Source organism: Vipera berus, assembly GCF_964194415.1.
Source record: "Vipera berus genome assembly, chromosome: 3".
NCBI lineage: Eukaryota > Metazoa > Chordata > Lepidosauria > Squamata > Viperidae > Vipera > Vipera berus.
Genome location: NC_138204.1, coordinates 163,512,793 through 163,535,686, shown reverse-complemented (window position 1 = coordinate 163,535,686; position 22,894 = coordinate 163,512,793). Strand labels below are relative to the sequence as shown.

At 37.1% G+C, this 22,894-nt stretch overlaps 1 protein-coding gene across 2 annotated transcripts in view; it reads left to right on the top strand.

The window, feature by feature from the left end:
• Positions 1 to 22,894, top strand: part of LDLRAD4 (low density lipoprotein receptor class A domain containing 4) — a 294,973-nt gene that overhangs the window by 147,895 nt on the left and 124,184 nt on the right. For both annotated transcript variants that reach the window (XM_081324425.1, XM_081324424.1), the window contains one exon: positions 8,292 to 8,432. In XM_081324425.1, coding sequence (XP_081180551.1) covers positions 8,292 to 8,432 — 141 coding nt within the window. The remainder of the gene's footprint in view (positions 1 to 8,291; positions 8,433 to 22,894) is intronic.

The window sequence follows — 22,894 nt, the reverse complement described above, 5'->3', positions numbered from 1 at the left end:
TAATTACTTTTTAAATATTTATTAAGATAGATAAAAATGGGTGATTTTTGGATTTTTTTTTTTAAAAAATGGCTATTCCTTTGTTTTTATTAGCATTTTTATTAGCATTTTTTAAAAAAAGATTACAACATAAAATAATTTAACGGATCTTTATTTTTGGAGGAATAAAACCAGCCATTACCTCTAGAAAATGTTAAATATGGAAAGCTAAACCTTCTAGATCAGTGCATTCATATGTTTTCTGTTGAACCTAAATCCCCTATTTGTATACAATATAGGAAGCTGTCTGCCCAGGAAGAGACATGCCTGGGAGGACAATGAATGTATCGTGGCCTTTCCTGGATTCTTGGACGGGATAGTGTTTGTTTGTTTGTTTAGTGCAGTGGGGAAAACGGTGTTCAACTGTACAGACATTATTTTACAGTACTTGTTGTTAGTTGCGAACGTTGTCCAACCCATCGCGACCCCATGGACAACGTTCCTCCAGGCCTTCTTGTCCTCCACCATCTTCTGGAGTCCATTTAAGCTCACGCCTACTGCTTCAGTGACTCCATCCAGCCACCTCATTCTCTGTCGTCCCCTTCTTTTCTTGCCCTCAATCTTTCCCAGCATTAGGCTCTTCTCCAGTGAGTCTTTCCTTCTCATTAGGTGGCCAAAGTATTTTGAGTTTTAGCTTCAGGATCTGGCCTTCTAAAGAGTAGTCAGGGTTGATCTCCTCTAGGACTGACCGGTTTGATCGCCTTGCAGTCCAAGGGACTCGCAGGAGTCTTCTCCAGCACCACAGTTCAAAGGCCTCAATTCTTTGGCGCTCAGCCTTTTTTATGGTCCAGCTTTCACTGCCATACATTGCAACTGGGAAGACCATAGCCTTGACTATATGCACTTTTGTTGGCAGGGTGATGTCTCTGCTTTTTAGTGTGCTGTCTAGATTTGCCATGGCTTTCCTCCCCAGGAGCAAGCGTCTTTTAATTTCTTGGCTGCAGTCCCCATCTGCGGTGATCTTGGAGCCCAGGAAAATAAAATCTGTCACTACCTCCATTTCTTCTCCATCTATTTGCCAGGAATTGAGAGGGCCGGATGCCATGATCTTGGTTTTCTTAATGTTTAGTTTCAACCCAACTTTTGCACTCTCCTTCTTCACTCGCAACAAGAGGCTCTTTAGTTCCTCTTCACTTTCTGCCATTAGAGTGGTATCATCTGCATATCTTAGGTTATTGATATTTCTCCCGGCAATCTTAATTCCAACTTTTGATTCATGAGAAAGGCAGGGCTAGATGTGCTCTGCATATAAGTTAAACAGGCAGGGTGACAGTATACAGCCTTGCCGGACTCCTTTCCCAATTTTGAACCAATCAATGGTTCCGTGTCCAGTTCTCACTGCTGCTTCTTGACCCGCATATAGATTTCTCAAGAGACAAATAAGATGGTCTGGTACTCCCATCTCTTTAAGAACTTGCCACAGTTTGTTGTGATCCACACAATCAAAGGCTTTAGCATAGTCAATGAAGCAGAAGTAGATGTTTTTCTGGAACTCCCTAGTTTTCTCCATGATACAGCATATGTTGGCAATTTGATCTCTAGTTCTTCTGCCTCTTCGAAATCCTGCCTGTACTTCTGGTAGTTCTCGATCCACATACTGCTGGAGTCTAGCTTGTAGGATTTTAAGCATAACTTTACTAGCGTGTGAAATGACTGCAATGGTGCGATAGTTTGAACGTTCTTTGGCACTGCCTTTCTTTGGAATTGGAATGTAAACTGATCTTTTCCAATCCTGTGGCCACTGGCAAATTGAGTGTAGCACTTTTACTGCATCGTCTTTTAAGATTTTGAATAGCTCAGCTGGAATACTGTCACCTCCACTAGCTTTGTTGTTGCTCAGCTTTCCTAAGGCCCACTTCACTTCACATTCTAGGATGTCTGGTTCAAGGTCAGTGACCACCTCATCGTGGTTATCAGGGATGTTAAGTTCGTTCTTGTATAGTTCTTTTGTGTAATTTTGCCACCACTTCTTAATCTCTTCTGCCTCTGTTAGGTCCCTGCCATTTTGGTCCTTTATCATGCCCATTTTTGCATGAAACGTTCCCTTCATCTCTCCAATTTCCTTGAAGAGATCTCTGGTCCTCCCTATTCTATTGTTTTCTTCTATTTCTTTGCAATGTTCATTTAAGAAGGCATTCTTATCTCTTCTAGCTATTCTCTGGAATTCTGCATTCAATTGGGTGTATCTTTCTTTTTCTCCCTTGCTTTTCGATTCCCTCCTTTCCTCAGCTATTTGCAAAGCTTCCTCAGACAGCCATTTTGCTTTCTTGCATTTCTTTTTCTTTGGGATGGTTTTAGTTGCTACCTCTTGTACAATGTTGCGAATCTCCGTCCATAGTTCTTCAGGCACTCTGTCTATCAGATCTAATTCCTTAAATCTATTTGTCACCTCTACTGTATATTCAACAGGGATATGATTTAATTCATACCTGACTGGCCTAGTGCTTTTCCCTACTTTCTTCAGTTTAAGCCTAAACTTTGCAATGAGAAGCTCATGGTATGAGCCACAGTCAGTTCCTGGTCTTGTTTTTACTGACTGTATAGAGCTTCTCCATCTTTGGCTGCAGAGCACATAGTCAACCTGATTTCTGTGTTGACTGTCTGGTGATGTCCATGTGTAGAGCCGTCTCTTGGGTTGTTGGAAAAGAGTGTTTGCTATGACCATCATATTCTCTTGACAAAATTCTATCAGCCTGTGCCCTGCTTCATTTTGTACTCCAAGGCCAAACCTGCCTGTTATTCTGTTTATCTTTTGGCTTCCTACTCTAGCATTCCAATCCCCCATGATGATAAGGACATCATTTTTTGGTGTTAGTTCTATAAGGTGCTGTAGGGCTTCATAGAACTGGTCAATTTCATCCTCTTCAGCACCAGTGGTTGGGGCATAGACTTGGACTACTGTGATATTGAATGGTTTGCCTTGGATTCAAACTGAGATCATTCTGTCATTTTGAGGATTGTATCCCAGTATTGCTTCTCCTACTCTTTTATTGACTATGAAGGCTACTCCATTTCTTCTGAGGGATTCTTGCCCGCAGTAGTATACCTGATGGTCATCTGAATTAAATTCACCCATTCCTGTCCATTTTAATTCGTTGATTCCTAAGATGTTGATGTTCAGTCTTGTCATCTGTTGTTTGACCACGTCCAGCTTTCCTTGATTCATGGATCTTACATTCCAGGTTCCTATGGAGAAAAAAATCTTTACAGCATCGGACTTTCCTTTCACCACCAGATACATCCACAGCTGAGCGTCCTTTCGGCTTTGGCCCAGTCGCTTAATTCTTTGTGGCGCTACTAGTACTAGCCCTCTGCTCTTCCCCAGTAGCATATTGGACGCCTTCCGACCTGAGGGGCTCATCTTCCAGCGTCATATCTTTTTTCCTTTTGGTACTGTCCATGGGGTTTTCATGGCAAAGATACTGGAGTGGGTTGCCATTTCCTTCTCCAGTGGATCACGTTTTGTCAGAACTCTCTGCTATAACCTGTCTGTCTTGAGTGGCCCTGCAAGGCATAGCTCATAGCTTCATTGAATTATGCAAGCCCCTTGGCCACGACAAGGCAGTAATCCATGAAGGGGTTACAGTACTTATGAACTTTCAAGTTTTGTCAATATGAACAAACGTGACTGCAACTTCAGCTAAAGGGCTCTGGAAGTCAGGAGAAGGTGGGGAAGGGTTAGTACTGACTTTCTCTTGCATATTTTTTATGCTTGTTTGGTTTTGTGAACAAACTGGATTTATAAACAGCCTCTCAGAATCTAATCTGTTTGTAAGTAGAGTATTGTCTATAGTGTGATTCTCCAGTTTATTGCCACCTGGCTTTTTAAAAAAGTGGGCAAATATACAGATTCATAGGGTTGGATAGATTATTGCAGATTACATATTACCGTTAAAGGAACTGTTCCAGACAATCCAGAGGGGGGGAAAGGTGCCACCGTCTTGGAGAACAGCTTTTATTTCCTTGATTCCGAAGGAAGACCAAGATGCTACTCAAGTTAAAAATTATAGACCGATATCGCTTTTAAATACAGATTACAAGATATTTGCTAAGGTTTTGGCTAATAGATTGATGAGGGTTCTGCAACAGGTGATTCATGGGGACCAAACGGGGTTTATTAGTGGTAGGCAAATGAAAAATAATGTGAGGCATATAGTTGATGTGTTAGAGTTTTTGGAAAGGAACAACCAGATCTCTGCGGCGCTAATTTTCTTAGATGCTGAAAAAGCTTTTGATCAATTGAATTGGCAATTTTTGTTGAAAGTTTTAGACAAAATGGATTTTGGGGAAAAATTTTTGCAACCGATTAGGGCATTATATCAAAAACAAACTGCCCGAATTATAGTTAATAATAGCTTGACAGAAGTATGTAATATTGAGAAGGGCACAAGGCAAGGCTGTCCGTTATCGCCCTTGTTATTTGTGTTAACATTAGAGATATTATTGGTTAAAATACGGAATTCGGAAAAAATTAAGGGGATACAAATTAGAGATCAGGATTATAGATTGAGAGCATTCGCAGATGATCTGGTTGTTACAGTGACCCAGCCAGAGAACTCTGTTGTGGACCTGATGGAGATAATAACACAATATGGGAAGGTTTCTGGATTTAAAGTTAATACACAGAAAACCAAAATTTTGGTCAGAAATATGACAGCTTCGCAAAAGGCTCTTTTAGAAGGACTAACTGGATTTGAGATTGTTAAAAGGGTTAAATATTTGGGGGTGTTTTTGTCGCCCTCTAATACAAAGTTATATAAAAATAATTATGAAAAACTATGGGGGAAAATTCAAAAAGAACTGGAGAATTGGGAAAAATTGCAATTGTCTTTGTTGGGACGGATTGCAGCAGTGAAAATGAATGTCCTGCCTAAATTTTTATTTCTATTTCAAATGATACCGATTCTTAAGAAAGATTCTAATTTGGAGGAATGGCAGCGAGGTATCAATAAATTTGTGTGGGCAGGGAAAAAGCCACGAGTTAAACTTAAGATTATGCAGGATACTCGTGAGAGAGGTGGGCTTAAAATGCCCAATCTTAAACTATATTATGAAGCTGCTGCATTAGTAGGAATAAGTGATTGGATTAATTTGACACAGGAGAGATTATTAAATCTTGAGGGCCATGATTTGTTGTTTGGCTGGCATGCATATTTGTTGTATGACAAGAAGGTAGACAATGTGTTTAGAGTGCATATTTTAAGACAGGCATTGCTGAGAGTTTGGAAGAAGTACAGACATAAGTTAGATTGCAAAATACCACTGTGGGCAATTCCAAAACACGCAATAGAAAATATACATGCTGGTTTCAAACATGATGTGACTACGTACAAGGAGATCCTAAGTTTGGAAAGAAATGTCTGGTGTTTGAAATCATATAGTCTCTTGCGAGAAGAGAAGGTTGTTCAAAACTGGTTCCAATATACTCAGTTACGGGCCAGGTGGAAAGAAGATCAGAAAAATGGTTTTACAATGACTGATGAAAATTTGATAAAGCAAATTAGAAACCAGGGACCGGCACATATTAAACGGATATACCTTGCATTGATAGAGATTGATTCAGAAACAGAACTTGTTAAGGATTGTATGATAAAATGGGCCCAAAACATCCAGGAAGTTATTACAATGGACACGTGGGAAAAGATTTGGGTGAGGAACGTAAAATTTACACAAGCTCAAAATCTAAGAGAAAACTTATAAAATGTTTTATAGATGGCATTTAGATCCTAAAAAGCTCGCAAGTATGTATCCGAATTATCAGCCTAAATGTTGGAGGTGCGGTGATGAAGATGCAACATATTTTCATATATGGTGGACATGTAAAAAGGTTAAGGCCTTTTGGATAAAAGTTTGGTGGAACATGCAGAAGATTTTTAAACAGAGGATAAAGTTTTGTCCGCAACTTTTTTTGTTGGGAATAATTACAGATGCTACAGTTGTGGACACTAAGTTGATGTTGAATTTAATTACGGCAGCAAGACTCTTGATAGGTCAGTATTGGAAGAAAGAGGAATTGCCGTCTATAGAAGAGTGGACTTTAAAGGTTTCCGACCTGGCAGAGATGGCGAAGATTTCGGCCTATTTGAAAGATCACTCGCAAGAACGCTATATTATGGAATGGAGAAAATGGATTGAGTTTATCCAGAATAAGTATAGGGTTAAGAAGTTTTATGTAGCATTTGAATAAGTCTTCTTTCTTTTTTCTTCTTTTTTTTTCTTTTAGTTTTTTTTATATATATATTTAATATTACTAAGGTTTGTTTTATCCTATATAAGCTAGAGAGTGATGGATTTTAGAGCTTATAGTTGTTAGTATATGATTGTTTATGATTGGTTTTTTTTTATATATACCTTGTATTTAGCTCTGGGAAGTCGGGGGGGGAGGGGGGGAGGGGGGAGAGGTAGGGGGGGAGGGTGAAGGGAGGGGGAGGGGGGGTTTTAAAGAAAAATTGTATGTTAAAACTTTTCAATAAAAAAAAAAATAATATACATTATATACTAGCACTTTTAACACAAAGCTTCCAAAATGAAAAATAGATTTAAAAGCAGCCACATTTTAAAAAAATTGAGGATTGTTTTTATGTGCATATACAGCATATATTTATGATGAACATTTTCTGTTCTTCTAGATAAATTCTACCATTCACCTTTTGATTTTACTGTCTTTCCGGTGTTGAAAGTGCTAAAATAAAGAAAAATCCTGAAACGCAAATTTAATAATAATGAGAATGGTTAGGAGAAATTGTAAACAATTGAGAATTCCATATGAATGAGAAGCTTACTTACTAGGCATGGAATGAGAAGAGCTTTGCATGCTTACTGAATTTCATATACTGTATAAAACAACGGAAGTTGTGGGGTCTGTCCATCATTTAAATTGGCCTTCCTTAAACAGAAAAGCTCTTTCCGTTGAGCCATCAAAAAAGAGTAGACAAGTATAGGGAAATGATCCTATTTGCTCTTCTTCTGCAACTTCCAGGATCATATCTCTGAAGTGCCTCCCCTAATTTATTTATTTTCCTAATTGATATTGCTGCCCATCAGTGGTGGGTTTCAAATATGTGAACAACTGGTTCTCTGCCTGGATGCCGCTTCCAGAAGTCCATTCTGGGCCTGGGCAACAACAAAAAAATAGCTACCAGTTCTGCCGAAGTGGTGTGAACTGGCTGAATCCCACCACTGCTGCCCATCTCTTGAGCAAGTGACTCTGGGTGGTGTATAACTAATCCTTCGGGGCAAATGGAACAGGACAACAAGGGCAAAAAAAAAAAAAGAATTGAAAATGTAGGTTCCTGTCTCCTTTCTTTCAGAGTGCAATTTTGTTAAACCTGGATCCAAGCCTTTGTTTATAAGTAGAGCACTGTTTTGGCCAGGAAAGAAATGGGAAACTATTTCATGAGCCCCTCCCTTTCTCTCCACAGGGAGCCCTGCTTTGACTGAAATTTGCTTTCATTGCAAAGGAAATGGGTAGTGCTGGACCCAGACTGTGAACTATAATTTTACCTATACGCTTGCATTTTCCTCTGAGAATGATAAACAAATAGGTGTGTTTTGTAGTGATCGAGAGCAAACACAAAGCAAGCACCACAAATAGTCCTTGACGTATGACCACAACTGAGCTTGGAATTTTGGTTGTTAAATTGTAATGGTCATTAAGTGATCATGATCTTGGTGGTACCTTGCTCAATGATCACGATCTTGGCTCTCCCAGCTGTGGTTGTTAAATGGAGCATTGGATGCCTCAGAGCGTGGTGGAGTGCCTGCGAAGTGTGGTTGCAGGCCTGGCCTGTACTCTATTTCAGGTCCATGCTTGCACTGAACTCTCATGTGGCCTGCATTATTGGGCCTTGCGATATTGAATGGCTACTGAATGAACAGTCCAAGGATTGCCTGTAATAAATGTGAGCGAGAGATTTAAACAAATCTTGAATGCATTGGGAGAAGCTGACCAACAAGCCAGGAAAATAAGTGGTACTCATGTATGGATATCAGACCATTGTTGACTGTAAATGTCTAACTTATTTGTGATGAATATGGTTCTGTTGACATTCCTTCTGCCATTTAAATTATTATTAAATTGTATTGTAGTTTAACATTCATGTTCAAGGATCAAATGAGTAGAAAAGTCCTTTACTGTCATAACTAACACGTGTATTGAATATGTTGTATTACAGACTACCGATCTGATATATAATGAAACAGAAAATAGATTGTATTCATTTGTGGTTTTCTTTTATTGTGTACCTTTTCAGAGTGCAAATTCACCTGCACCAGTGGCAAATGCTTATATCGTGCCTCACTGCTCTGTAATGAACAGAATGATTGTGGGGATAATAGCGATGAAGAGAACTGCTTACTTGTAACTGAACATCCACCTCCAAGCATCTTTAGCTGTGAGTACTTGCCAGTTATACAACTTGCTGTGAATTTTCTTGTATTTCTTTTGTTATTGCTGGTGTTGTTGGGGGATGCTGGAATCGAAGGTAGAAACTGGTCACTGTATGTAATTATCACAGAATAAAAAATATAGTCATAGTTGTGATTTATCATGTTCCTTCTTTTTCAGTTGGTATGCTTTATTAGTACAAGAAATTTTCAGCAAAAAAGAAGGCACGAGGAATTTAATTGCTTGCAACACTAATTTCTCACATTCATTGATAGAACTCCATACAGCATGCTAATATGCCCAATATTTGGAAAACAGAAGGCTCTAACTGTCAGTGATGGAGCTTTCAGGATTATCTAGGTTGAGTAGGAGTATCCATGTGGCAAGCAGCTAAATATTAGCAGCCATTGACAGAGGGACCGAGTAAAACTAGACTGGTCTTCATATTGTCTGCTGTTAGATATGTGTAGATTTGACAATTTGTTTCAGACTCTTAAAGAAGGTCTTTTGGATTTTATCCAGTTTTAAATTTGCTGAAAATCTAAGTACTTACATGATGGCATATAGCTGTAGTGGCGAATCTATGGCACACGTGCCACAGGTGGCACAGAGAGCCTTCTCTGTGGGCATGCGTGCCGTCGCCCCAGTCCTAGGCCTTCAGCTGGGTTTTATAAAACCTTTTCGCTTTAGGCCTCCACCGCCATGTGCAAAAAACAAAAAAACTTTCAATCAATCAATCAATTTCAACTTCTCTTGGGGGAAAAAAAAGATCTCGCAAAGTTGGAATTGATTGATTGAACATTTTAGTCCCACCCAATCTGCCGTTACCACTGCAGCCACACCCACCTAATGGGCCATGCCCACCCAATTGGCCACACCTACCCAATGAGCCATGCCCACCTGGCACCCGACAATACATAAATGGGTTTTGGGTTGCAGTTTGGGCACTTGGTCTCTAAAAGGTTTGCCATCACTGGCATATATAATATCTAAACATGGTGTACATTTTAATGCTTTTTTCTGTCCAGTTCTGTCCAACTACTATTAAAAATTATTTTGATATAATTACAAACCATATTTTCATATTATGTTTTAAATGCAGAAAAATTCTAATATTGTGTATATTCCATGATAATATAGCCTTTCTGATAGCATCAAAGTAAGCTTTCCTTCATATTATTCAAAAAGATTATATAAGATAGTGACTTTCTTTTTAATTATGCTTTAAATAATCAAGGTTAATATTTTATAAGGCATTTAATAACAGGCAAACAAAGAAGAGTAGAATATAATCCTGTTATATTCTAAATAGAATCTCTGTTTAAGAGTAGAATATAACCCTGTTGAATTCAGTAGCTGAACTGAAGAGAAATCCTATGTTTTTCTTCAGGGATTCTGAAAAAGTTGTTCAGAATAATATACCGTATATATTTTCAGATAAGCCAAAAATTTTATGTGCCAAAATATATTCCCAAAATTGGGTTAGGATTATCTACAGAGGGGTTCATCTGTGAGTATATGCAGCAACAAAATACTCTTTAAATGTACCCACATATCCTGTATATATTTGTGTATAAACCCATCCATGGCTAGGCTGACCTTCAAAATTTTTAACCAAATTACAATGAAAAAATGTACCACCCACAGATAAACCAATTGTGAAAACATGGAAATTTTGAGGGTTGGTTTATTAGCAGGTGACTCTTTTTTCATGGTATTTTGGTTAAAATTTCAAGGGTTGGCCTGTCCGCTGATAGGCTTATATATGAGCATGTATAGTATGTTTAAAAATGAATTAATTGACGCATCTTAACAAGCACATGAAGCTCTAGTCTAGTGTCACAGCCCTCACATTAACATTAACGGCTGTGGTGGTGCAGTGGTTAGAATGCAGTATTGCAGGCTAATTCTGCTAACTGCTGACTGCCAGCAGTTTGGCTGTTCAGGTCTCACTGGCTCAAGGTTGACTCAGACTTCCATCCTTCTGAGATAAATAAAATGAGGACCCAGATTGGTGGGTGAAATATGCTTACTGTAAAACGCTTAGAGAGGACTGTAAATGACTGTGAAGCAATATGTAAGTCTAAGTGCTATTGCTATTAACAATCGGAATTTGTTTATACATTGTCTGATCTACAAATCTTGCCTTTTGTTGTAAATTAAGTGTTTGGCTTTAATGTGATGACATTAGTGTGGAATCATGAGTTTCTATAATATACCAGAGATGAGAAACACCTAATAGACTGGAAGGTAACTTAGAAAGCATGTGGTTTCCTTGGAGAAGAAACTTTGAATAAATTTCTGAAGCACACAAGCTGTGATTGAGTTTTTACAAAATGAAAATGGCAAATCTGGGTATTTCACAGGATACCAGTATTAGCAAAGAAGTTTTCTGAACACTGTGTTTATATGCTAGCCGAGAGAATTTCCAGATTCCATCACTGAATAATAATAATAATAATAATAATAATAATAATAATAATAATAATAATAATAATAATAATAATAATAATAATAATAATAATAATAATAATAAAGTTGGAAGGGACCTTGGAGGTCATCTAGTCCAACCCCCTGCTCAGGCAGGAAACCTTATACCATTTCAGGCAAATGGCTGTCCAGTCTCTTCTTAAAAACCTCCAGTGTTGGAGGATTCACCACCTCTGGAGGCAGGTTGTTCCACTGGTTAATTGTTCTAACTGTCAGGAAGTTTCTCCTTAGTTCTAGGTTGCTTCTCTCCTTGACTAGTTTCCATCCGTTGCTTCTTGTCCTGCTTTCAGGTGCTTTGGAGAATAGCTTGACTCCCTCTTCTTTGTGGTAGCCCCTGAGATATTGGAACACTGCTATCATGTCACCCCTGGTTGAATGGTTGAATCTGGTTGAATCTGTCCCAATTAGTATTTGCTTGTTGCAAATCTGAATGTCTGCCAATGGATTTTACCTTAGTGCATAGATGTCAAACTTGCCACTTCATGTATCGCGAGGTTTTTTCATTGCCGGAGCTGGGGTGGGTGCGGTCTCTGTATGATGCAACCAGCCCACGGGTCGGCAGTTTGACACCCCTGCCTTAGTGTATCTGAGTGGAAATGCTCTCTGATGTATTTCCACTATTTTTGTGCTTCCTAATTTTTTTTATTCTAGATTTTACAGTTACAGGAATCCTTTTAACAAACAGTTGCAATTGTCTTATGATCGAAACTGTAGATGTATCTAAAGTATTTAAAGATTTGAACACAGGTAGTTCTCAACTTACAATCACAATTGGGACTTGGAAATTTGTTGCGATGGTCATTAATTGGGGCATTACATGATTGCACCTAATTTTATTATCTTTTTTGTCATAATCATTAAGCAAATTAAACCGTGGCCATTAAGCAAGACATCACACGTTTGTGATTTGTGACCTTTCATGCCAGTTTCCCCTTTGACTTTGCTTGTTGGAAGCCTGCTACGAAAGTTGTAAATGATGTCTGCACAATCCTGGAATGCTGCAATAATTGTAAATACATACTGGTTACCAAGTGCCGAAATTGTGATCACATGACTACAAAGACACTACGACAGTCATAAGTGTGAGAATCAGTCATCACTATTTCACTGCTGTCGTAACTTTGAATAATTGCTAAACAAATGGTTGTAAATCGAGGACTCTTTATCAGATTTGTAGAATTTCATGCATTGCATGAGAAAAACACATCTTCCTTCCCCTGTCCTTACCACTTTCTACAGAGGGACGATTGAGAGCATCCTGTCATATTGCATTATTGGAAGCATTACTGCATCAGACAGGAAGGCAGTGCAGAGAATGGTGAGGATGGCAGAAAAGATTATTGGCAGTTCCCTCCCTTCTATCCAGGACAGAGCATATAAGCATTGCTTGAGCAAGGTCCGCAGTATTGTCCAGGACACTACACATCCTCTTCATCACCTATTGTTACCTTCTGGGAGGAGGCTTTGTGGTATCCGAAGCAGAACAGCCAGATTCAGTCACAGTTTTGTTCCATACAGTATCAATCTTGTGAACTCTCAAGCTTCCTCTTTCCACATTGTATTCAAGATAAAAGGTAAAGGTTCCCCCACACATGCGTGCTAGTCGTTTCCAACTCTAGGGGCCGGTGCTCATCTCCGTTTCAAAGCCGAAGACCCAGCGCTTGTCCGAGGACGTCTCTGTGGTCATGTGGCCGGCATGACTAGACGCCAAAGGCACACGGAACGCTGTTACCTTCCCACCGTAGTGGTCCCTATTTTTCTACTTGCATTTTTACGTGCTTTTGAACTGCTAGGTTGGCAGAAGCTGGGACAAGTAACAGGCGCTCACTCTCTTACGCGGCACTTGGGATTCGACCGGCCAAACTGCCGACCTTCTGATCGACAAGCTCAGCGTCCTAACCCACTGAGCCACCGCGTCCCTTATATGATGGACAGTGATTAATATTTATATGTAAGGGTATGTATGTATATAGCATATCTGTATGTATGTTATGTATGTGTACACTTTTGAAAGCTGGCAACATAATTTCATTTTTAATGTGCGCCAGTGTGCCCACAGTAAAAAATGACAATAAAGGTTATTTTATCTTATCTAGAATCCCTTTTGAAGTGAATACATTATATTTAGAGGCAAATGAAGTGATTTCATTTGCCTCTAAATATAATGTATATTAATAATTCTTCTACTTTGTAAACTAATTTTTGGGTAGAGCTTTTTTTAAAAAACATTTTTACATAATAGCAGCATTCCTCAAATGGCTATAGATTCCTAGACACAGATTTAATTCTTCATTCTTATCCATTGCGAAGTGCAACTCGATGCATACAACTGAGTGTTGGTTGCGTTTCCATCACCCAACCATTCTTATAGAGCTCTTCTTGAAAAGGCTTATTTTGCTGATCAGCTGTTGAGCAGTGTGTTTTTCTGCTGCACCTCCTTTCCCACCAAACAGAACATTGTGAATTTTCAGCTTCTTTTCATGCAGGCTTTCTTGGCATGAAGCCAGATTAGGGAGGATGCTAGATTTTATGCAATAATAGATTCCAGATGTTTTTAAGCATTCCACATGTTGATAGCATTGGACCAGGTGCAGTGATAGAACAACTTGCCCAGCAGTTTTAAATTACTAGGGAGGTGAAATACTGCTCATTCAGCAGCACAATTAATTAATACATTGTTACAGTTACTTTAATTATAGCATTCTGTACTTTTGCATTAGATATATCCTTTGTGAGGAGTACTTAGCAACCAAATATACTGATGACAGAAGTGGTAAGGATTTATCATCATGGTTTTGGCCACATTTGTGCTTTAATGGTTGTAAAACCTGACATTTCAAAATGATTGCCAAAATGATATTATTAAGACCATAGAAAATTAGAGACAAAGAGATATAGTCAATGTTCTTTGCAGCTTGGATGCAAGGAAAGCAAATATGTCAATATGGTTTTATAGCTTCTTTTCATATTGCCCACTGTAGGAGAATATACTTTCTATTCTAGGTCAGAGCATGTAGACTCTGAGAATACTGAAGAATAGCTGTACAGAAGAAATGATTGAAGTGCAGATTTGTAAATTCAGAACATTGATTGAGAATCCTGTCTTACTCAATTTACTGTCTAATTGCATGTTTTCTCTTCCATGCCCTTGCACCTTTATTGTATTGGCATTGTTCACTGTACAGAGTTAATTTGTGTGCTTGGAGTAGAGGGACATCATCAGTTCCTTGCTGATTTACAGAACAAATGCTTTGATTAGTAAGACTTCTGTTCATATGTCAATAAAATGTGGCCATATTGTGTGTTGTATGACTTCATACTAAATACTTGTATTCTGCATCCAATTGAAATAGTTTATATTAACATTTTATAAAACACAAATTAATAGGAAGTTACTTATTTCGACCAAGGATAATTGGGAAGTGGATAGGTAGATTGTAGTGTATTTGTTCAAGCGAATAAAGAGATGGTAGATAATCAGATAATAATTATTTTTTTTGCAAGGATTATCAAGTTTCAAGTGAAAGGGCAAACATTTAATGACAATGTTAAATAATTTAAAATAGCTTATTAATTTGCTAAACAGATTGGAGAAAAAGAAAAAATCTGGCCAAGAGATTTGTTATACTGTACTTATTAACAATGAAACCCTATATATTGTTAATAATATTCTTGTAAAAAAAGTGATGCTGTTATGCCAACAATATTTTCTTCTGCCTGTGTTTCATGACATTGCTCCAGGAGACACAATGGATTTCACAGATCCAGAATTGTAACATGATTTCTTGCTAATAATTCATGGTTCAGAAATGTAGCCAAGATGTATAAATAGGAATGAAAATCTTAGATTATAAAATTATGGTTCCATTCAAGTACTCAAATGTTAAACAGCAAGTGTAAAACAATCTTGTTGTTATTACCACTGTGTGGGAAGTATTTGAAAACTATACCATATACCACTTCCTAAATTTTGTGAATCCTTTTCATTATGTCATATGCAGCATTAATAGGGTTTTGTTGAAACGTGTGTGTGTTTTATAAATTTTGTGGGTTAGGCAACATTTAAACACTCCAGGTAGATATTCTTATAACACATTCCAAAGGATGTAGAACATGTTTATAATACAGTAAAGTGATTCTCTGCATGTAATTCACACAGGGAGTTTTTGAAAGGTGCTGTTTACCTACATCGGATAGATGGCTGAACACTCCCCCCCCCCTCTCTTTTCAGGAGTGCTGCATGAAGGGCTGACCCTCATCTGGGTTATTCTTCCATTTATTTAAATATGTAGGCCGTCTGGTATAGATGTTAATGAAAGTCTGACACTGCCTTTTTAAGAACTGCAACAATGATAGTAATTTTCAGTGTCAGATTATGCTTCATAGAGAGAGAAAAAATATGGGGGGAGGAATGAGAGAGAAAGAGTGAAAAAAAATCCAGTTCTAATAGAGTTTGCCATCAGCCTAGCTGTGCCAGACAGATGGATCATGAATACTGTCTAGACACTCTCTGCCTGAGTGAAGCTGTGGTCTCTAAGGACGAACAGTGAGATGCTGGTTTAAGTAATGGGGGGGGGAAGCCAAACTGCATTCTCTTCTAATCAGATAACAATCAATGCAGATTACGCTTCATCAGGCCTGAGAAATGGCCCTCTGTTACTGATAACAGGTCAAAACCCATTTCAGTTGAAACTTATCTATGACTAGATGTTAGGGAGAAAGAATAGGCAGTTATAAATCTTGATTTCAATGATTTGTTGCTGAAATATTCAGAATAATTGTAGGTTGGAGTAATGGAGACCAGAAAAGCAACCTGATATTACTACAAAACGTGTCCACAGCACTTTTTGGTTACCTTTTTAACCTACACGTGATAAGTTAACTGAGAAATAATTTACTGAATTATTTTCTTCTTAGGAGACACTGGCATAATTAGGCTCTACGATTCCTGATAGTCATTCTAGGTCATCTACCTTCATTAATTGTTTACCTAACAGGTATCATGTTATGATAAATGTGTCTGGGAAGTCATAATAAAATGCTGGATAGATTTTCCTGGTTGTTTTGAGCATCCCCACTGCCTACGTGCCAAACAAGAAAAAAATCTAAATGCAAATATCTCAGACATGTATGATTTCTTCCCATGCCCCCAAAAGGCAAATAGGAGCTAGGAATGGGATGCAAGCATAATTTAAAAAAAATGGACTTCTTTGGTTTGGTTTGGTTTTAATTTAAGCTAATAGCTGCATTAGTTTCAGATTAATTTTATTATTTTATTATGAAGACTATTTATTGTATTTTTAGTATTTTATAATTTATATTTCTAATCTGACTGATAATGGAGTAGGAAATGTATACTTCGGAAAAAATTATACCAGAGAATTTGTAACATTAAAGGTGGAATAATAAAGTAGAAATCTTAATAACGCTTGTTCATTTACCTGTGCAATTAGATTTACCAGGAGCCATTTCTGTAGTTATTACCTAGTTACATTGAGGCCAAAAGAAGATTCTGCATGCTTTTGTACAAAGCAGGTTGTACAAAAAATAAAATTAAGCCTTAGCTACATATTATAGTAACAAAATAACTACTTTATTTGCTAATGCTTCAGAAGTGGGAAGAAATAGGAAACGTTCCATATATAGATTTTTGGCAATTTCTGCATACTTTTCTAGTGGTATTGATGTGGACTGGATCATAACACAAATTAATAGTGTTGAGTGTTCCTACTACTTCTTTGTCCTTACCAGAAGCATGATGAACAGAAATTCAAAATACGACACACACCCCTTTGTATGTATGTATGTTGTAACATTGATGGAGGAAAGCATCATTTTGGAATTCCTGCTAGAAACTGAGAATCAGTTTTGTTCTTGACATAATAATGCTGTTGAAAGGCATTTTTCTTCATTCTTTTTCCTCTTGCATGTTTAACTATATACAGAACCTGAATTCTTCTGATGCAAAATATGTTCCTCTGTTTATCCTTTGTCAGGGGTTTAACCACAAGTTGTGTCATGAGAGGACCTCTGGGACTTGACCTAGATTCCTTGAAGAAGTATGTCTTGGAAGAAATTTGACAGAATCTGACTGAAAAAAGATAGGACTGTAGGATATGGGTCTAGGACCGAGGCAACACTAGACTATACCTAGAAAAGAGTTAAACATAGCAAAGTTAGGAGAAATTAGGTACAAAATATCAGAATGAGAAACAGATATGCACAGCATACCCACTGGGGAAATATATCTGCAATATCTTTTAATTATTGAGACAAATTCCTTGTGTGTCTAATAACATTTGGTCAAATAACTCTTCTCCAGTGCCCCCTTACCAAATGCAATCAATAGTCTAACCGCTGACTTTGGTTCTTCTTCCTTTTTATTCTTAATCCCATCTTGGTAATGTGTCTTAACCTTGTACTCAAGAAATGGACATTGAAAGTTGCCTGCATTTTTCTCCTGAAGATAAAATACTTTATTCGTTAGCAATGATGTATGCCATTGTAATTTATGTAGGGCTGAAGTGCAGAAAAGAACAAGTAATGGTCTCCTTTTATTCCCAAACCTGTTTTAAGTCCTTTTTACTGAACCACCCAAAGTTTGTTGGACCACCCAAACTTGTAGTTACAGCTAAATGGAAAATCCCTATTCAGAAACTGTGAAATATTAATAGCATCCTGTTTTGAGAAAGAAAAGGACTGAGGTAGCCTAGTGTCATGTACTGTTGTAATTTTTAAAGAAAAGAACAGTGATCAGCCTGTTTTTTATTCTACATACCGTATATAACTTTAGGATTTTTAGGATTCTACAAATAATTGTACAAAAGAATATATAAAAATCTATAGTGCATCTTTTTAATGACTCGGTGACATCAGGCCAGGAGATAATACAACTCTCAAAAGCCTTTTAGACTTACATTGAACTTGGTGTATTACTTTCTTCAAAGAATGAATATTTTAAAAAATGTAGCAAGAATCTGTAGGATATTAGTACAGCTTGCGATTTACATTAGGGGAGAACAAGATACCGTAACCATTTTGCAGAAGGGAAACATATTGCGAGCTTTTTAATGTTGGCAAGTTGACAAGTTGAGGGCAATTATATGGTAATCAGTTTGGGACTTGATTGGCCTTCTGAATCAGAACTAAGACCAGTGTTTAAAGAGTTTCAAGACAAGATTTGGAGAAACTTGAAATTGTAGCACTTATTCAGAAGTCTATAAATAGAGAAGAGTAGTCATTCATTACCTCTCTTCTTGATCCCAGAAAATTTTCTCTGTATCCTTTTTAGGGCTAGAACTCAAATAGGATATTCCTTTTCCTAAGGACCACTCAAGAAAATGTTGTTTTAAAATCACATAACAGATGCTAGAACATAATGTGTTCTTGTGTTAAGCATCTATTTTTTAAATGACATTTTGAAAGTGGGACATGCAGAAACAGGAAAGCTAGCAAAGTTGGTGTACTATGCATAACTTATGAAACAATTTTGTTTCAGATTTTTCCATGTTTTTTTTATTTCAGATCAACACAAAATTGAAATATAAGATAAGCAAATATAATTCATTCTTCTAAATTTATTTTACTGTTTATTTTTTATTTATTAAATGTATATGCTGCCCATCTCATGTCATGCAACTCTGGGTGGCTTAGAGGAAATTTATGTTGGTGTCTCCCATTGAAAACATTAAGTAATATTATAATGAGCCCCTTTAAATCCTGATGGGATGAAGACGTTTTTATTGTGCTCTCTTCTAAGCATTTCTTTTGCAGCCTCTTAGCTCTACAGGTACTCCTCAACCTACGGCCACAATCATGACTGGAGTCTTCATTCGTTGAGTGAAAAAGTTGTTAAACAAGACATCACATGACTGATTTCCTCAATGACCACAGTCCCAGCACTCTTAGTTGTGGTCATTAAGCAATCTCCCAGCTTCTTAAGCTGATGGAGTGAAAGAGCTGCCTGCCATAGGGATTCTGTTCTGCGTGAGTCCAAATCTTCCAGGGATAGTTCTTTTGCATTCAAAGAACTTCCCTAGGGACTATGCCTCATGCAGGGTCAAAATCTTCTGACAGGCAGCTCTTTCACCCTCAGAGCTGCCCACCGTAAAAGTATGCCCCACATGGGGCTGAATGTCTTTGGTGGACAGCCCTTTTGCTCTCAAAGAGTATAACTGAAAAAGGGTTGTCACGAAATCCAAGTGGTGCTTCAGTTGTTTTGGGATTGCATCTATTATTATTGGTATTACCTTTGCTTTCTTTTGCCATAGTTGTTCTATTTCTGTTTGCAGGTCTTTGTATCTTTCTTCTATTTTTGAAATAGTTGGTGAATAATTTCAAGGTATGCAAATTCTATTTCTGTTCAGGAGTTACACAAATCATTCTTGGCCACTCCAGATGATCTTTTCTTTTCACGATATTACTTCCAATTTATCTTAGCATTTAGCGGGAATGTTTGAAGCTTTTTGTGTTTCTTGGCTTCTACATGACTTAAAACTCAAGGCATATTAATATATGGTATGCTGATTTTGCTAGTTATAGCGTTATTATTTTTGCTTTCTTAAGTTTCTGGAGTCTTCAATAGAAATTAGTTCCTCCTTTAAATTCATCCTACTTGACTGAGCCACCATAACTGCTTCTCCACACTCCAGTTTTTTTCTACTTGCTATGCAGAGAATATAACGCATGACTTTGGATTAGGTTAGGAATTAGGAAAAGAGGATTCAATAAATGGAAATAAGCATTCATGGTATATTAATCTGATGTCATGGAATTCTAAATAGACAAGATACCGTTTGTCAAAAAATAAATACTTTCATAGATCCTCTAAAGAAATTAATTTGTACATGTTTGTGTACTTCTAAGATACATCTACTTTTAAAGCTTATACAAAATCTTTGTTGCAAAATCTTCCGTAACATGAATCAATAGCTAATTTGGAAAACTTGATTAATCTCAGTATTCATTTTGGACATGACAAAGAATTGGAGGATCAGGAAAAATGAAACACTTTCTTTCCCCTCACATATGTTATGTTTGAAGATCCTCTTAATATCAGCTGGAGGTATCCTTTTTGATTCACCCTTCCCTTTCGATCTTGTCAGATACAGAATAGAAGGACACAGGATAGTATTAGTAAAGTTTGTGAATACAGAGTCTGACACCTAGTAACACCTTGATGGAAATAGAAAGCTGTGAAGACAGTATTAAAATATGCTAACAAGCTGCAGGAACTAATGGGTTGAATTTTACTCTGCAGATGTTCATTCCGGCACTTGTGCTGAGAATGCGGTAACAAATGTGTAGGGTGGCTGTCAGCAATATTCTTGGCATTGCCAGTTTCTGAAATATTCACTTTTTGCTACAGTTTATATAGAATGCTTTTCTGGAATAAATAGAAGACATCTAATAATACAACTCAAACAAACAAACAAAACTTGAAGCCAAAAAAAGTCTATCCTTTAGCTAGATTTAGTTCTTTGATGATCAGATCACATATATTGAATTGTAAGTAGTTTTGCTGAGATTAAACATGCATTAAATATAAAACATATGATTTGACTAGCTTGCTTGAGTCAGATGGCTCTGCTGACAATTTTTTTTAATGAAAATATGTGCTGCAAGATGCTGCATAAAAAGATTTTATATAGTGCTTGGATGAGTAGATGGATAGATGGATGTGTTTCTCTCTCTCTCTCTCTCTCTCTGTGTGTGTGTGTGTGTGTGTGTGTAAAGCCACACTCTTCTGCCTATAGTCAATATATGTGTATTATAATTTTCTCTCAGTTTAAGAAAAGTTCCAAGTGTAAAGTGAAAGATGAAGAGAAATCAATTAAAAATGTGGTGATATTTCTGAGTATATAGGAGACTTTGTGGAATTAAGCTTCAGGATGTTCCTGTTTGTTAAACTCAAAAATCCAATTTGGTTCTTCTTCCATTACACTAAATGCTAACTTTTGGCCTGCTGTTTTATTGATTATTATCCTTTTCCTAAATTTCTATGTCAGTATGATAGAATGAATGAAAACAAGAGAAAACAAAACGAAAAAACACTTTAAGCTATACCTCCTAAAGTTCTTATTTGTAATGCAAGTTCTAAATATGCTTCAGAACAAAGAGATGGTTTTGAAACCTGACCAGCTGCCCTTCCCTTTGTTCAACTTACAAACCTGGAAGAAGAGGAGAAGAAAAAAAAATCAGATGAGAGAACTGGTATTAAGTTGTGCCAGAAATTCAGAAATTCAAAAATTTATTGAATGAGCTTGGCTCGCATGCATCAAATTTCACAGTCTGCCACTGATCAATTTTTTCATAATTTCATTTCAGAATTTTTGTTTGACAGCCATCATTAAATAATTAGATACCTAAAAATAGGCATATGTGGGAAAAGTGGTTAAGATATGAAATGCTTTTTGTCAGCTTAGTTAATATTAATATAAACAGCATTTATTTACAACACTCTGTCCTAAACATCAAATCTGTCAAAGCAGGTGTAAAGTAGATATAGATGCTTAGTTTGCCCCCTTAGTATACATTGGCCTAAATGCATTGAATATTAAGATAATAGCAGATTCTTTGCACCTCTACTAAATGGTTGGTCCCATGTGGTGTATTACATCTATTGTTGACCATAATTGTGGAAGGACAGTGTGATAGAGTTTGTAGTCTCAGGGTGGTGTAGTGATTGAGGTATGTTTTATGTTTTGGGAGGCCCAGATTTAAGTCCACCCTCAGTAATGAAGCCCACTGGGTGATTTTGAGCCACCAGTTCTAGTCCAGTCTATTTCATTGATTTGGTGTAAGACTAGAAGAGACAGTGCTATACCACCTTGAGTTTTAAAATAATCAGGATAAAATCTAATGAATAAAGTAAGTCAATAAAAAAATAAATGCTTTTCCTAATGGCATTAAACATAGTCTTTCTAAATTTCCCTGACAAACCCCATGATAGTCATCAAGTCAAATGATGTGTAGACAAAACCACATGTATATGATTTGTCTTTTTCATTTAGCCTGGATATTGTTGACCAGCTCACAGAGAGCATGGCCTTGCTTTCAAGGTAGTTGTGTAAGTTTGCCACTCATTTTGATGTACCATAGTGGAAGCTAAATGGCAAACCTATCTGGGAACAATTGTATGGTTTGCACTAACCCACATTAGGTACAGTTTTTCAAAGAAGATATTTCCTAACAGATATAATTATGGAGTTCCTGAGCAATGACTGAATCAATTATAGTAACTGAGTTCACACAACATGCTTCTCTAAAAACAATTAAACCACATTATGGTTTAGCACAGTGCAAGAACGGTCCTAGCCAATATAAGGAGTAAATAAGTCAAATCCCGTAATTACTCTTTGTGCTATCTGTTCTGTTAATAAATTAGCATGTCTCATGCAAAAAACATTTTTGACAGTTTTATAGTTGAATAAAATTTCAAGGAAGGGCAATCCACTTCCAAGATTCTATCCACAATCTAGGCTAGAGTTTCTCTGTATTAATAACAGCACTTCTCTCTGGTGTTCTTCAAACTGTTGAAACAATTTTGACTTGTTTCTAGCAGGCCCCAGCATTCCTCACCAAATTTGCATTAGTGCCAGTGAAATATTTGCCAGATGCTTCTTGGAATCATTTTATCTTTACAGACTTTTATAGTGATCCCACCTTTAACAATAATTGCTTATGAAATGCACAGTTCAGTATTTGCTTTTGTCATTCTTCATATCTTTTTTTATAAGGAACACCTGTTGTTTGCACTGAGTTATCTGCAGTACTTTTGGTCAGTCAACTGCCTTTTGACATTTGTAGTAAACTGCCAGACAAAAATGCTATAATTTTACAAAGCATATTCTTGTTAAAGAGAATAATAATGCATTTTATAAAATGCATTATTTCATACGCTGAAAATTCGTTAGAAAATGAAAGCAGGGTAGGGATCTAAAATTCTGAACAACTGACATAGTTTCTGAGTGAGAACAT